This window comes from Sturnira hondurensis, unplaced genomic scaffold (genome assembly GCF_014824575.4).
Source record: "Sturnira hondurensis isolate 20B ecotype Veracruz unplaced genomic scaffold, ASM1482457v3 Scaffold0022908, whole genome shotgun sequence".
NCBI lineage: Eukaryota > Metazoa > Chordata > Mammalia > Chiroptera > Phyllostomidae > Sturnira > Sturnira hondurensis.
Genome location: NW_028095539.1, coordinates 8675665 through 8690115, shown reverse-complemented (window position 1 = coordinate 8690115; position 14451 = coordinate 8675665). Strand labels below are relative to the sequence as shown.

The 14451-nt window shown below is 63.3% G+C and overlaps 1 protein-coding gene across 2 annotated transcripts in view; it reads left to right on the top strand.

The window, feature by feature from the left end:
• The window catches only part of COL5A1 (collagen type V alpha 1 chain), a 110717-nt gene that overhangs the window by 13487 nt on the left and 82779 nt on the right, over positions 1-14451 (top strand). For both annotated transcript variants that reach the window (XM_037036454.1, XM_037036453.1), the window contains exons 2-4: positions 7925-8092; positions 11729-11942; positions 12755-12917. In XM_037036454.1, the coding sequence (XP_036892349.1) occupies positions 7925-8092; positions 11729-11942; positions 12755-12917 (545 nt within the window). The remainder of the gene's footprint in view (positions 1-7924; positions 8093-11728; positions 11943-12754; positions 12918-14451) is intronic.

Sequence of the window (14451 nt, the reverse complement as noted above, 5' to 3'; positions counted from 1 at the left end):
GCTCTATTATTTAATGCTCTCTCCTGCTGACTTTAATCGGCATTTATTATTCCATTAATTTGTTGTCAAAGCAATGCATCCATCATAGAAATGTGCAAAGCGACAGAAAAAGCATGAAAAAGAGCATAAAAACAAATCATAAATCCTTTCCTCGAGTAACACATGACGCCACCGCGGGGGGTGCCTGTGGGTCCAGCCCCACGAACTCCTTGCAGGACATTGGGATTCACTCGCTCTCCAGCATCCGTCGAATGCCCGCATTCACACAGTCGGGACGCCATGCTCTTTTGAGATCGTTTGAAGCTTGAGATAGAGCGAGCAGGGCCCAGTGAAGGAGGAGTCGAAGGGAACGTCCTCGGGCCAGTGGAGGACCCCCGAGGTGCCAGGTCTGCCTGCCCAGACCTCCGCCCCAGGACCAGTGATGAGGCAGGTCGGCTGCTCTCACCACGCAGGTTCCCCTTCTCGGGCAGCTGGCCAGCTCGACGGGACGAGAAAGGGAAGTAGAGGCCTGTAGGCTGGCAAGAAGTCAGACTGTCTTTCTTTGCAGACCACGTGATTGTCTAGGTTAGCTATTTGGAAGGACTTACGGAAAAGCTTCACAGCTAAGAAGACAGTTTAGCATGGTCTCAGGTGTGAAATCAACACACACAAGTCAGCTGTATTTCTAGATGGTAGCACTGGTCAGCTGGAAAAAGAAAGTTGTGTCTAAAGACTTTATTTATTTATATTTTTAGAGAGAGAAGAAGGGAGGGAGAAAGAGAGGGAGGGAAATATGCAGGTGTGGGTGCCTCTCACACGCCCCCTACTGGGGGGATCGGCCTCCAACCCAGGCACGTGCCCTGACTGGGAATCAAACCTGCAACACTTTGGTTCACAAGCCGGTGCTCAACCCACTGAGCCACACCAGCCAGGGCTGGAAACAGAAATGTAAACAGCCATTATAACAGCATCAAAATATCTATGACTTAGAGATATATCTGACAAAACACCAGGCACTGAAGATTATAAAATATCAGTGCAGAAGACCCACCACAGTGGGGAGAGACACCATTCTGATGGACAAGAAGACAGTATCGTTAAGCCATCATTTTCTTCAGAACTGATCTATGGATTTGATGTAACGCCAGTGAAAACCCCAGCTGGCTTCTAAAGAATTAAATGTGGACAAAATGACTCCGACATTTATAGGAAAGTGCAAAGGGCCTAAAGTAACCAAAGCAGTTTTGGAAGGAACACGGGCGGTCTCGGGCTCTGCGATTTCAGGACGCCCTCTAACGCTGAACTGACCGAGGCTTTGGGGTACAGGCGCGGAGAGAGACGTGCAGACCGAAGCCACGGGGTGGCGCCCTCGAACAGAGGCGCACAGGTTCGGGCTGGTGCTGACACAACAACGAAAGGACGGTCTTTGTCAGTGAAAGGCGAGCCTGGATCCTTCCTTCATGTCGTGTATACACTCTAAGGGACTCTGCTGACCTCGAGAGAGAAGACACCCGTCGAGAGGGGCTCCTGGTGGACAACTGGGCTCCAGTTTGAAAAGAGAGAGATTTGTTGTTGCGCGTATCGACACACTCACTGGTTGATTCTTGCATGCGCCCTGACTGGGGATTGAACCCACAACCTTTGTGCACTGGGATGACGCTCTAACCAGCGGAGCCCGAGAGCCCACAGCAGACACTGGGTGGGGTCCAGCCCGGCCTCAGGCCCGGCTGCAGCTGGGTGGGACAGGCCGCAGAGCCCCAGGGTGGGGAGGCCTGGGGATCCCACCGTGGCCACCATGGCCCCGATGGAGGGGCCAGCATCATTCCGCTGGGGTGCTGGGACCCCAGCCGCCTGCCCCTCCTTACCCAGAGGCACCTCCTGGAACCTGGGTCTTGAGTGTCCTGTGGCTCCCAACCAACAAGTCATGGCTGTGCTTTTGTGGTGAAGGCAGGCCTGTGCTGATCTGGGCGGGGCCTGTATCTGGACGGCCCCGCCCAGATCAGCACAGGTCCCCAGAGATCCTGAGTCACTGGGGGCTCGGGGAACAGAGGGTGGAAACGACATTCTAGGAGATAAGAGCGGTGTTACGCCCTGCCCCCACCCCTCCCAGGGCCCGGGTCTGGGGCAGGCAGGGGAGGAGCAGCCCCCTGGGAGCCCCCTGAATTGCAGGGCAGCAGGCGCCACTGCTCCGGCTTGGGGGCCACCAGGACCGGGGGTCCTGAGGGGAAGGTCACCTCCCGCTGGGACAAGTGGGGTCTGGAGGAATGTTACAGGTTCCAAGGCCCAGAGAGCAGCTTCAGAGGAACCACAGCCCCCTAACCAGGCCTCAGGGGAGGGGACGTGTCCCCTGACAGACCGTCCCGCACAGCAGGACAGGTGGCCTGCGTGTCACAGGCATCCTCCCCAACAGCAGGTGTTTTCGAGCATGTGTCGTTCACTTAGAGGGGAGCAGGAATCGGAGGAGAGTTCAAGTCCGAGGCCCCAGGCAGGCCCTGGTGAGCTTTCAGGGTCCTGGCCTCTCTCCAGCTCCCCCCACAGGGGGCGTGGCCGTTTCCTTGCTGGCAGTGCCTAGGGCAGGTGGGGCTCTTAGGACAAGTTGAAGTGCCACTCACGTCGTCATCATCCCCTCACACCTGCCTGTCTTGGCCCTGCTGTGCCCACATGTGATGTTGGATGACAGCCCCGCCCACAGGGCAAGCCCCGCCAACCCAGCAGGCTCCGCCCCCTCACCTGCTGCTGCTGGGGTCCCCTGAACATCAGTTCCTGCTGGGACCTGAGGGGTGAATAAGTAAACCCTGGAAGTACAGCCTGGTTGTCGCTTTGTTCTGAAGGCCTTCGTGCCCCGACTGGCTCCGGGCTCCAGGGCTGGGGGTGTGAGGCATTGAGGTCAGCATGTGCCCAGGGTCCCCGGTCCCCAAGTGTCCCCGGGCCCTGGGGCCAGCGGTGAGCTGGCAGCATCGGCTGGAGGGCCGGTGGGAGCACTTAGATCTCATTTCGGCCACACTCATTTGCAGCTCAAGGTGGAGACCCTAGGCCCTCATCCCGTGTGTCCTGCTTTACTCCTTTGTCCCCTCCTGAGTGCAGGCCCTGACCGTGTGCAGAGGAGCCTCTGCCCGGGGCTGGGGGTTCCACTTGCAAAGGAAGGGGCTGCTCGGCCTGAGAGGGTCCCGGTCGCTGTCATCTGTCCTGTTCGGAGCACTGAGGAGGGGTGGGCAGAGGCCAGCCGACCTCGGAACTGCTTTACAGTCCTGCCGACAGAGCCCCCCCCTCTACCTGCGGCCCGGTGCCCACGCCCCGGCCAGTCCCCCACAGCAAGCCTGTTCCCCAGCAACCCGCTGTGTCCAGGGCTGGCCGGCCGCGGGGTCCGTCCTCCTCTGCAGGGCTCTGCCTATGCACACCGGGCCGCAGAAGCCGGCTGGTGGCCGTGTCAGCGTTTCCTGTCCTGCAGCCTTGCGGTGAGGGGGTGGCAGGCCCTGGGGTGGTGCAGCACCCCGTTCCCCCGGCATTAGCTCTGGAGGAGCCGGCACAGCTGGCGTTCAGACGTGATCATGGCAACAGCTGTCGGCGAGGCGTAGAGGTCCTCCCCTGGGTGGTCAGGGGCAGGCCCGGCCCTCCGTCCCTCCATTGTCTGTCCTGCACCTATCTGTTGGAGGTGCTCCCGGGTGTCACCGTGGTTGTCCCTGCGCCTCTTTCCAGGGTCTTCATGCTGCCTTTTGGGCCCGTGGCTGTGGGACCTCAACTGCGAGCCCCCAGATCGCTCCCCCCACCTGCCTAAAGCTGGCCTCCGAGCCCACTCTGTCCCGGCTCCACAGCAGGCCCTGCTGCCCAGGGTGTCAAGGCCAAGTCCAGCTCATCCGGCTCTGTGCAGCTGGGAGTGGGGCTAGGGGCCTTCCCTGGCCTGTCCCCAAAGACTGGTCTCCTCCATGCCACAGGCAGGCTCCTGACTCTGGGGGGGGTGGGGTGGGGGGTGGAGATTATGAGATTCTCTAATTCTGTCTGCGCTGAGCTGGCCTTTCCCCTGGAGGGCGGCTCCCTGTCACTGGGGCGGGAGTGGCTGGTTTGGGGAAGTGAGGGAATGCCGGGAGCCTGGAGCTTGCTGGAGAGGCGGGGTCACAGGCCACCCAGACGTCAGAAGTCTCCCTGCAGAGGCCTCTGGGACCCGTGCTGCGGCTCCCAGCCCTGGCACGGAGCCCGGACCCTGCAGCAAGGCGCCCGGGACCCCCCCTCACACACCAGCTCCCTGGGACTCTGCCTGGTGCAGACTCACTTGCCCCCTGACCCTCATTGCAAAGGGGTCTGGGACACGTAGTTTCAGCTCCCAGGCCCTGCAGAGCAGGAAGGCCTGGGCAGACTGGAAAGGGGCCTGCTCCCCAACGTGGGTGACCCCACCACGGCCGGCTTCGCAGCAGCATGGAGCTCGCTGCAGGGCACCCTGGGTGCACTGCGCGTCTCAGGCAGAAATTGCCAGGCCGAGTGTGTGTGTGGGGGGCTGCACCATCGGTCAGTTGCTCTCCTGTTTTCACTGACCACCCAGGACGCACGGGGTTCCCCGAGGGAGGGGACCAACTGACGCCCTGCCTGGGCCACCGAGCGGGAGAGAACACGGAGAAGGCACTGCCAGCCGAGCTCCAGGCACTGGGGCCATGCTGGGGGCTCCAAGTGCAGCCCCTCTTACTGGCCTCAGGCAGGACGTGCCCGCCATCACTGTGGGGGTGATGCTGGGCTCGGCACACGAGTCCCAAAGCTGGGACTGTTTCCCAGTGGGGCTGTCACCCTGAGGGCAGAGCCAGGGCTCCTGGTTTCTTGAGAGACCACCACCCTTGAAGGGGACAAGGTGCTGGTGGGCGGGAGGCCCCCCATCCAGGGCAGGACGGCCCAGGGAGGACCCGCGCTGCCGGCTCTCCCTCGGCGCCTGCCGTGCCTTTTCGAAAACGTAAACACGCTCTTTCAGCTGCAGCCCAGGGAGGCCCTGGCGGCAGGCGGGGTGGCACTGCGCCTGGAACGGTCTGGTGGCCTTTTCAACTTGTTGCAACAGCGGCCTGTAAACAGGTTCCGTGAGCTCCTGCGGAACAGCTTTGCCGCCAGCAATCGGGAAAACAGGGCCTCGGGCCTGCGCGTCTGGGAAGAGCATCACGGGCAGGATCTTCCGTCTCTCCCCTGGCCACCGCCGGTCTTGGCACCGCCTCTCAGAGATGAGCCAGCTCTCGGCACGGTGTCACGGCGGCAGGTGAGCCAGGGGCTGGCACGGCCGTCTCTTCCCACGGCCGAGTCCAGGCCTGGGGCTGTGCCATGTGCCGGCGCCGGCCTGTGCCTCTCAGGTCAAGGGGACCCGCTTCGGCAGGGGCTGCGCCTTTTGCCGGGCCTGCCCATGTGCCCAGGGCTGGCCACACTTCCTCGGGGTTGGGCTCTGGGTGGGAGCCCGGCCCCGCCCAGGGCGGTCAGAGGGGCGGCCCGAGGCAGGGACGCCATGCGTGTGTGGGGCCGGCCCAGCCCACGAGTGCTGGGCCCTCGCTGCCCCTGCCTCCATCCCACCTGGCAGTTTCCGCATCGAAGTGGGAAATCCTTGTCCCCAGGGGTGTGGTCTCTTGATTAAAGTGACAGAGGATGGCCGCATGGCTGAGCTGGAGTGATGATACTTCTGAGGCAGGGGACTCAGGACTCTGAGGCCTGGGGACACTGCGGACGGGGCTGTGCTTCGAGACAGGCAAGAGTGGCCTCCCTTTCCCTCCAGCCAGTCTCCGTACGCCCCCTCCCCAGCCTGGGTGCTCCCCTCCCAGCTTGTCATGGCTGGCAGGGGGGCAGTGGGGCTACAGGGTGCCCTCTGTACCACCCTCTGGCACCGTCCACAGTGCCACTGCCCACCCAGGCCAGCCCTCTCGGGCCCGGGGCCTCCGTCTGTCTTGTCTGCATGGGCAGTGAGGCCGTGTGGCCACCTGGGCCCCCACCCGCTTGACCCTGTGCCAAGTCCCAAGGACAGCAGCGGCTGCAGGGTTCCTAGGGAACCGGTGAAGGGGGAGCTGGCCCCGGGGGTCCTTTCTCACCTGAATCTTCCACACTCATCAAAGAAGTGGGCCTTTGCTCTGAGTGAGTCCCAGGCACACAGGAAGGCTGGTGAGCTGGTCAGCTGAACAGTTAAGGGGGGCAGGGACCCAAGGGGCAAGCTGACTTTCTGGTAGCAGGTGTCGGACTCAGATGCAGCTTGGGGTAAGCATTATTGGCTTGGGTAGGTGATCACTCCTCCTTCAGGTACAGCTTGATCCAGGAGCCCAGGTGACGTGGTGGGAGTCTCTCTGTCTGAGTTCTGAGACACGTCCGCTCTCATCATGGAGACCACCGCCTGCAGCTGTGGGCTCGGGGTCCATGAGTGGCCACAGCAGGGCTCAGAGACACCCTCCTTCCCAGAGGGCAAGTGTAGGATAGAGCTGCCTTGGTCTGGCACAGTCTTCTGCCCACCGGGAACAAACCACCTGGGACTGGGTGGTGCTGTGCTCTGATTGGCTGGGTGAAGCTCAGGTGCCCTGGTGGAGGGTGCTTGCCTAGCCCCACCACATCCACGTGAGTGCCCCCTGCTGGGTTCCCCAAATATCTAGCATTGCTCCCTAGCTGCATGTGTGCTCTGTCACTCTGAGTTCTAGTGTGGATGCGTGTACTCCGCCTGTACCCCCAGGGGGCCTCTTGTTCGTGGCGTCATCAGCTGATCGTTCCTTGTGAAACCGGCTTTGTTTAGGGCAGGCACTCGGAGGCCATTTTTGGGCAGAGAGGCAGTTGTGCTCCGTGGTCCGTGTCTTCCGTGGGACACCAGGGTCTCCCCTGCCCTGCTCGGAGGAGGAGCCTTGGAGGAGGGTCGGGAAATTTCTGGAAGGGGTGCAGGGACCGGCTCCTCCCTCAGCCCGGTCCGCAGTCCGGCATGGTCTCCCGGGGGGCGGGAAGAGGACAGTGCTGTAAGCCTGCGCCACCCGTGCGCGCCTCGCCTTTTGAAACACGCAGCACCTGAGCACTTAGTTCGGGGCGCTGCCCGCCTTTCCCTCAGACTGTCAGGTAGAGAGTGTCGACAGCCCACACAACAGTGGCCGTCGGCACGATGCCCTGTCTCGAACCACAAATACACGGGCCACGGAATAGTCGCAGCTTCCGGGCCCATAATAAGGTTGCATCTGATTGGTTGATTCTTGGTTCCAGAAATCCTTACATATACAAGTAAGGCACCCAAGTTTTCAAAAAGTCACTTTGGAGGAAAAGGGGTAGGTAATTACTATTGTTATTTTTCGTAGTCGATCAAAGTTACATCTTTTTTTGTGAGACTGGCAAAAAACCACGTCTTTTGGTGGGCTGCGGAATTTTAGTGAGTTTTAGTCTGTATGCGGTCAGAGGAACAGGGTTGGAGCCCCCGACGGTTGCTGTGGGGACTGCGTCCCCCCCCCCCATCACGGTGGGGGTGCACTGCGCCGCCCCTTCCCCGCCCCCAGCCTGGCCTGCCTTGCTCCTTCTCAGCGGCCGGGAGGCACCGGACAGATTTTGTGAGCTGTCGGACTGTCCCAGGCCCAAGCTGGCCCTCTGCACGCCGCCGCCCTCCAGCCTCCGCAGCCGGATCCCCCCGGCCTTCCAGCCGCAGTTAGGGGTGGGTTTCCTGAGGCTGCGGGAAGAGGTGTCTGGAACCGGGGTGATGGGGGGATCGCGTGTGGGGCACTTGCCCCCTGAGCGCTCCGGGGGAGAAGCGGTGTCCGCTCCGGGTGGCCCGCGGGGGCGCGCAAGGTCTGCTTCCGGCGGGTGGGCCTGCGGCGGAACCCGGGCTGCCCACCCGGACATGCGCGTTTCTCCCAAGTGGGGTCCCTGCCCGCACCGGCTTCTGGGGCGGCTCCCAGCTGGTTTCCGGGGTGCCTAGCACCGCCCACCCGCGCTCCTGCACGAGCTGTGGCTAACCCCCACCTCCCCTTTGTCCTTTCAGCCCAGCCAGCAGATCTCCTGAAGGTTCTAGATTTTCAAAACCTGCCCGACGGAATAACCAAGACAACAGGCTTTTGCGCAACGCGGCGATCTTCCAAAGGCCCGGATGTTGCTTACAGGGTCACGAAAGATGCGCAGCTCAGCGCGCCCACCAAGCAGCTGTACCCTGGTAAGAGGTGCAAGGCGGTGTGGGCTGGGGGCGGGGCCGTTGCGGGCGATGGGTGCGTCTCCTCCTCCCGCCACTGGCCGGAGCCCAGCTGGAGCCTGCATCTGGTGGTGGACACTCTTGCTCCCCCAGGACGCCCCTCTCGTGCGCCCCGCTTGATCTCATGACCGGGAAAGCCCAGCCCGGGCCGCCATCACCGTCCACCAGCCAACGGGGGTGTAGGTGGTGTGGGGGGGCGCCCGTTGTCCCCGCCCCTCCCCCAAGCAGGCGTAAGTCCAGTGCAAATAGGCTGCTGGCACCCCTGATGCATCGAGGGGATGAGGGTCCCGGGATGAGGGTAGGGGAGCCCTCGGGGTCATGGGAAAGTGCTGCTTCCAGACCCAACCTGATGGGGGGGTAGCGACGCGGGACACCGGCCACACGCCGCCCCTCCCAGCGACCCTGCGGGCTTTGCACGGGAGTTGATTGCCAAGTGCCCGAGCTCTGCTTCTCATTACCAACCTGGAACGGGAGCGGCAGTGGCGCTAGCTGCTGAGATGTGGCAGGCAGGACGTCCCTGCCACCCTCCCAGGCACTTGGTTGTGAGGGCACTGTGTGACACCCAGAGTTAATTACACACTGGGGGCTTGTCCGGACGAGTGTGGACAGGCCAGCGATTGATAACCTCTCCCCACGGCTTCAAGGAGCCCATCTCTCCGATTCAGATGAGAAAGAGCCCCGGGGTCCGGGGGCAGCACACCCACCTCGGGATCCAGCCCTGGTTGTCAGAAGCCTGTGCCGCACCGTGCCTCTCTCTGGTGCCTTGACCGTGACCCGGCTGTGCTCAGGCTCTCCTTTGACAAGTCATGCTCCCTCTTCATCCCATGTCCCCACAGGGCCCTGGAGGACACCCCCCCACTGCCAGTACCACGGGGGCCTCCTCTGGCCCCTTCTCCCACCAGTCAGTGCTGCACCCCCTGTCCTCTCCATCATCAGCCCTTTCCAAGGACATCAGTCCGGATTGGTGAGATTGCTCAGGGGCACCGAGTCCCTTCAAGGTCTCTTAGGGAGCCCACCTTTGGGCGCCCAAGACACCTTGGGGTTAGCTGTCCGGCCTCGAGACTGTCTCCCCATTGCAGATGGAGGTCACTGCCAGGTCTCTGGGTCACTCCCCACGAGGACAGTGGGGTCTCAGTTCTTATATGTTTAGAGACTCGCTTCTTGACCTTTTAGGGCTTGTTCGTGGCTTTGGCCGGAGTCCCGGGGAGATAGAGGGTGCGGATGGCCCGGGACTGTGGTGGTGGCTGCGTGGTGGGACCAGGGCTCGTGGTGCCATGCCTCCCCAGAGCTGTCACAGTAAAAGGCCCGGGGGCACAGACAAGGCGTCTTACCTTGGCACTGACCTGTGGTCCGTTGCTGACGGTTCCTTTCATCTGACCCCTGTCTCCCAGGGCAGGGGCAGGGGCAGGGGCAAGACACACCCACTGGACTTTGGGTCCGCACACCCGGCTCCTCCTGTATCATACTGTGGCAGGAGGGCCCTGGGGCTCTCAGACGGAGGCTGGTGGTTGGAGGCCTGGGAGGGATTCCCGGGCAGTGCGGCACGGAAGTTTTTAAGCCCTCTCTTCCCTGAGTTCTCAGATGAGGGCCCGGAGAGACTCCTGCAGGGCCCTCTAGCCTTCGCTAGCATACATGGGGGGCGGGTTTACAAGTAGCGGTCTCTCGGCACAGCCTTGTGCGTCGAGCCGGGTCCGGCCTGTGGATGTGGGAGTGTTGGTGGGCCTTTCTGCGGGTTCCCAGGCACCGAGTCGGGAACCTCTGGGAGGACGTCCTCAGAGGTCCACACAGTGTGACTCTGTGTATCCCGACCTGATGGAACCACACAGCTTCTCTGCTGCTTGGAGCCTCGGAATAACACGCCACTTGTCACCTGTTGGCTTTGCTGCCTGTTCCCCAGAGGGTGGCTGAGTCTGGTGGCATCTGAGATGCCTGTGTCTGATGGGCAGGGAGAAGACCATGTGGTCCAGTGGCCACAGCGCAGGGTGGGCACGGCCCTTCCTCTGTTCCCGTGTCGAGGGTGGAGGTCCTCCCTCTATTTTGTCCTCCCCCTGCTAATTGTGGGCGCTGAGACTCCCTGTCCAGGATCCGAGGCTGGGCTGGACGTGGTGACGTCCCCCGGCCCCTTTGGCGGTTGCCCCAGGCTTCCCTCCACGGCGGGCCGGGGGCTGCAGCGTCAGCTGCCCTCCAGCAGGACGCCCTGGCTCGGTAGGACTCCATTTAATAGCACGTGCACACAGGGAACGCCCGCTGCATACCGCTGCTGCACCAGGGCCCGAGGGCCTCAGCCCATGTGAACAGGGCGCCACGTGTGGGAGCGGTGACGGCCTCTTGCCCAGCCCTTCCCCACTGCGACGTTTCTCTGAGAAATAAAGTCCGCAGTGACGGTGGCAGCTCCATGCATGGTGCCAGCCCACGTGGTGGCGAAGGGTGTCAGGAACTGGAGGGGACCCTGTCTCGAGTGACAGTAGGCCCGTTGACACAGGTGCCCGTACCTTTCCTTACTGACCCCTCAGCCTGCCTCCGTCTCGGCCTCAGGGCCTCACCCCGCTCTCCCAGCTGGCCTGTAGGGGACACTGGGTTTCACAGCCGTTTTGTCCCCTTCCACCCTCCCCCACCCCCGCCCTGGCCAGATCTCGCCACCCTGGTCCTTCTGGTGCTCCACCGACCAGAAGCAGAGGCCTGCTGCCAGGTCACTTGGTCATTCTGCCAGCAGAGGGCATCCATGGGCAGCTTCCTCGCTGAGCCCCGTGCTGGGCCATCTGGTTGACCTCTTACCTTCCGAAAGGAACAGCTGGTGATGGAGTCTTTCCTGCTCTGGGCTCCGAGCCAGCTCCCCTGCCCTCGCTCACGCCACTGAGTGTGAGTGGCAGCCTCGCAGGCCCTGCCCCTTCCTGGCTTGGTGGGCTAGCCTGACCCCTGTGGACGCTGCTCCTTCTGGCCGGTGCCGAGAAACCGTCCCCGGCGGCACTGCACGCCGAGCAGCACGCGTGCCCTGGGTGCCCTGTCGGCCAGGAGAGTCCAGGGGCTGCCTGGCGGGGCGCAGGGGTCTGGAGCCCCTCCCATCACCACAACGGGCTTCTTCCTTTGCTCGTTTCTCCCTTTGTTCTCTGTTTGTTTCTTTCCACTTCTTTTCCATTTTGCGCGTCAACCGGGAAACGGAAAAACGCGTGATTCTAGTCGATCCCCTGCCTCTCGTCCCCACGGCCCTCAGAGGGCGCCAAGTGAGACACACCCTGCCAGGCACGGCTTTGGGCACTAACTACACGGGGTCAGAGATGCACCTGAGACAGCCCGCCCCCAGAAGCTTGAGTTCTGGGAGGTTCTCACCAGGACTTACACACAAATGTCTTCAGGTGTCACGACTGAGAAGACGGCATGGGAGGCTCACAGCTAGAAGGACCAGTTAGCTTTGCATTTGACCTGAGCCTCCACGGGGTCAGGCTTGGCTATGTGGGGGTAGATGGGGCTACAGGAACTGTTTGATCAAGGGGCAGCTGAGGGCCGAGTGCGCTGGCATGCAGCAGGTGGGTGTGTTGAGTGTGGCAGTGGGGCGTGGCAGGGGGCTCCCTGGCGGCTTCTCACCTGCGTCCTCCCGTGCAGCGTCCGCATTTCCTGAGGACTTCTCCATCCTCACCACCGTGAAAGCCAAGAAGGGCAGCCAGGCCTTCCTGGTCTCCATCTACAACGAGCAGGGCATCCAGCAGATCGGCCTGGAGATGGGCCGCTCCCCAGTCTTCCTCTACGAGGACCACACGGGCAAACCGGGGCCGGATGATTACCCCCTCTTCAGGGGCATCAACCTGTCCGACGGCAAGTAAGTGGGCACCCCTCTGTGGCCCGGTCCTGCTGGGGGTCTGGGCTGGCCCCCCAGAGCCCGCGGGCGGGTGGGGCCTTTCCAGCAGGCCGTGCTCCGCAGCAGCAGGTGCCGACACGGAGTGCCCCGGGTGCGCCCCAGGCAGAGTTGGGGTGCTGGGTCCCACTCTGCCTTCTCCCTGGGTCCCCATTTCCCTGGCACGGTGCATGGGAGCGCGCCAGGCGCCAGCCTCTGAGCTCGGAGGGGACTCGGGAGGTGGTGGGGTTGTACCCGACTGGTTCTGCGGAGGACTTGAGGAGTCCTGCCATCCACAGACCCATTAGGTGTGGGAAGGACTGATGGAAAGCAGGCGGGCCTTCCCAGGAGGTGCTGGGCACGTACCTAAACCCCGTCTGGTTGGGAGTCGCCTCAGTGGGGGCCCGCGGGCCGGGGGCCACAGGCCGGGAAGACCTTCAGGACCCGGTGGGTGGGTTTCGCGTAGAGGCCTGGGTCCCACCCTTTCCTGTCAAACTCAGTTGCTCCATTTGCTGTCGGGGTTCAGATGGTCCGCGTAAGACCACACCCCTGCGTGTCCCTGCCCGGGCCCCACTCACCAGCACTCTGTGGGCTTCAGGGCCTGTGGCTTCAGACTGCAGACCTGGGCTGGGAGACAGGGTGTTGGGGGCTCCCAGAGGGTGGGTGGGGCTGGGCTCTGCCCCCTCGACAGTGCGGGTCTCCTTCCCTGGGGTCCCCAGTCATGGGCCACAGGGTTGCCTGTGCTGGCACTCCCTGACGGCCCCCTCCACCCACCCCGGCTGCCTGTTTCTCCACAGGTGGCACCGAGTCGCACTCAGCGTCCACAGGAAAAACGTCACTTTGATCCTGGACTGCAGAAAGAAGGTCACCCAGTTCCTTGACCGCAGCGACCACCCCATCATAGACACCAACGGCATCGTCGTGTTCGGCACCCGGATCCTGGACGAGGACGTGTTTGAGGTGAGCAGGGCGGCCGGCTGCCCCCCGTGCCGCCCGGACAGATGCTGCCGAGCGGCCACTGCCCGGAGGGAGCCTCTGCGGCTGCTGCCGGCAGGCCTGTCTCCTGCGTCGGGGACGGCTGCCGTGCTGCCGTGGCTGTGGCTGCTGCTGGTCTGAGGTCTCCGCTGCCATCCTCAGGGGTGTTTGTGGCCTGTGGGGATGGAGTGGCCCCGTGAGGACAGTGGGGGCCACCCTCATCCACGGGGACCGATATCCGTGTCTTCTGGGGCCCACTTGGGCAGGACTCTGGCCTTCGACATCCGAGGGCCATTGGGGTGGATGGGGGGGCGGAGCTCAGCCATCGAGTGAGTGTCAGGAGGGCAGGCGCGGCTGGGATTCAGGGCTCTTCTAAGTCAGTGGTGCGCGCCATGCCCAGCCCGGAGCCTGGCTCTTCTAGAAAAGCCTAAGGAGCTGGGCAGTGTAGGGGGGCCCCACTGCAGAGACCCCCGGAAGGCCCACGCTCCTCTCCTTCGCCCACTCAGGCTCAGCATCAGACAGCATGGGGGACTCCCTCCTGCTGCCAGGGGAGGTGGCTGCCACCGGTGCCCAGTGCTCCCTGGTGTTGGGGCGCATCGGACGGGGGTGCCTGCGAACAGTCAGACCCCTCAGGCGCACCTCTTGAGGGGCTGGGGCAGGCCCTGGGACCTGCATTCCGGGAGGCACGTCGGTAACTCCTCTGCTGGCCTCTGACTGTTACACGCCGTGCTGCGGAGGGACTGGAGTGTTTGGAGACCACCAGGTGGGGTGGGCTCTGAGGCCCCCCAGCTCTCGGGTCCCAGAGACCAGACAGGATGGGCAGCGTTTGCTCCCCAAGTCTTTGAGGGCTCACACACTCGGCCACGTTCGAGTGGCCACGGTCCAGTGGCCCAGCCGGGGACTCTGGGTGGGAGAGGACGCAGGCCGACCCCCGCCCCGTCTTGCTTTAGCGGTGCTAACGGCCGTGTGGACTCGTGTCGCTGGAGGCCCAGGTTTCTCCACGTCACAATGGGGCCAGGGGGCCGGCTGAGACCTAGGGGGGTGCCCGGGCCCGCGTGCGGTCCCCGGGGCCCCAGCCCCCTCTCCCACGGGCTGGGGTGTCTCTGCGCCTCCTCTGTCCCGCCCGGAAGGTGGGTTCGCAGACACAGCAGCTTCGTAGAGCTGGGGCCAAAATGCAGGAGGGCAGACACGGTCTGCCCGGCGCTGCCTTCTTCAGATAGACAAAGCGCCCGAGAGCGTTAGCAGGCTGTTCTTGCTACCAACCCAGCATGGAGTGGGTGGTGCAGGGGCTGGAGCCCGGCGTGGGTCACCAGGAGCGGTCGGAGCCTCCGTCTGCGCGCGTGGAGCCGGCTGAAGGCTGGGGGCGGGTCTGCGGGTCTTCGGCTCCTGCTGAGCCCAGCGGCTCTCGAGTGGAGCGGGCTTCCCGGAACGCCCAAGCCCGTGGGGCGGCAGGGTGGGCTGCGCCCGGATCCCACTGGCTCCACCAAATTTTGCCAGTGTGGCACCACAGCCCTGACCA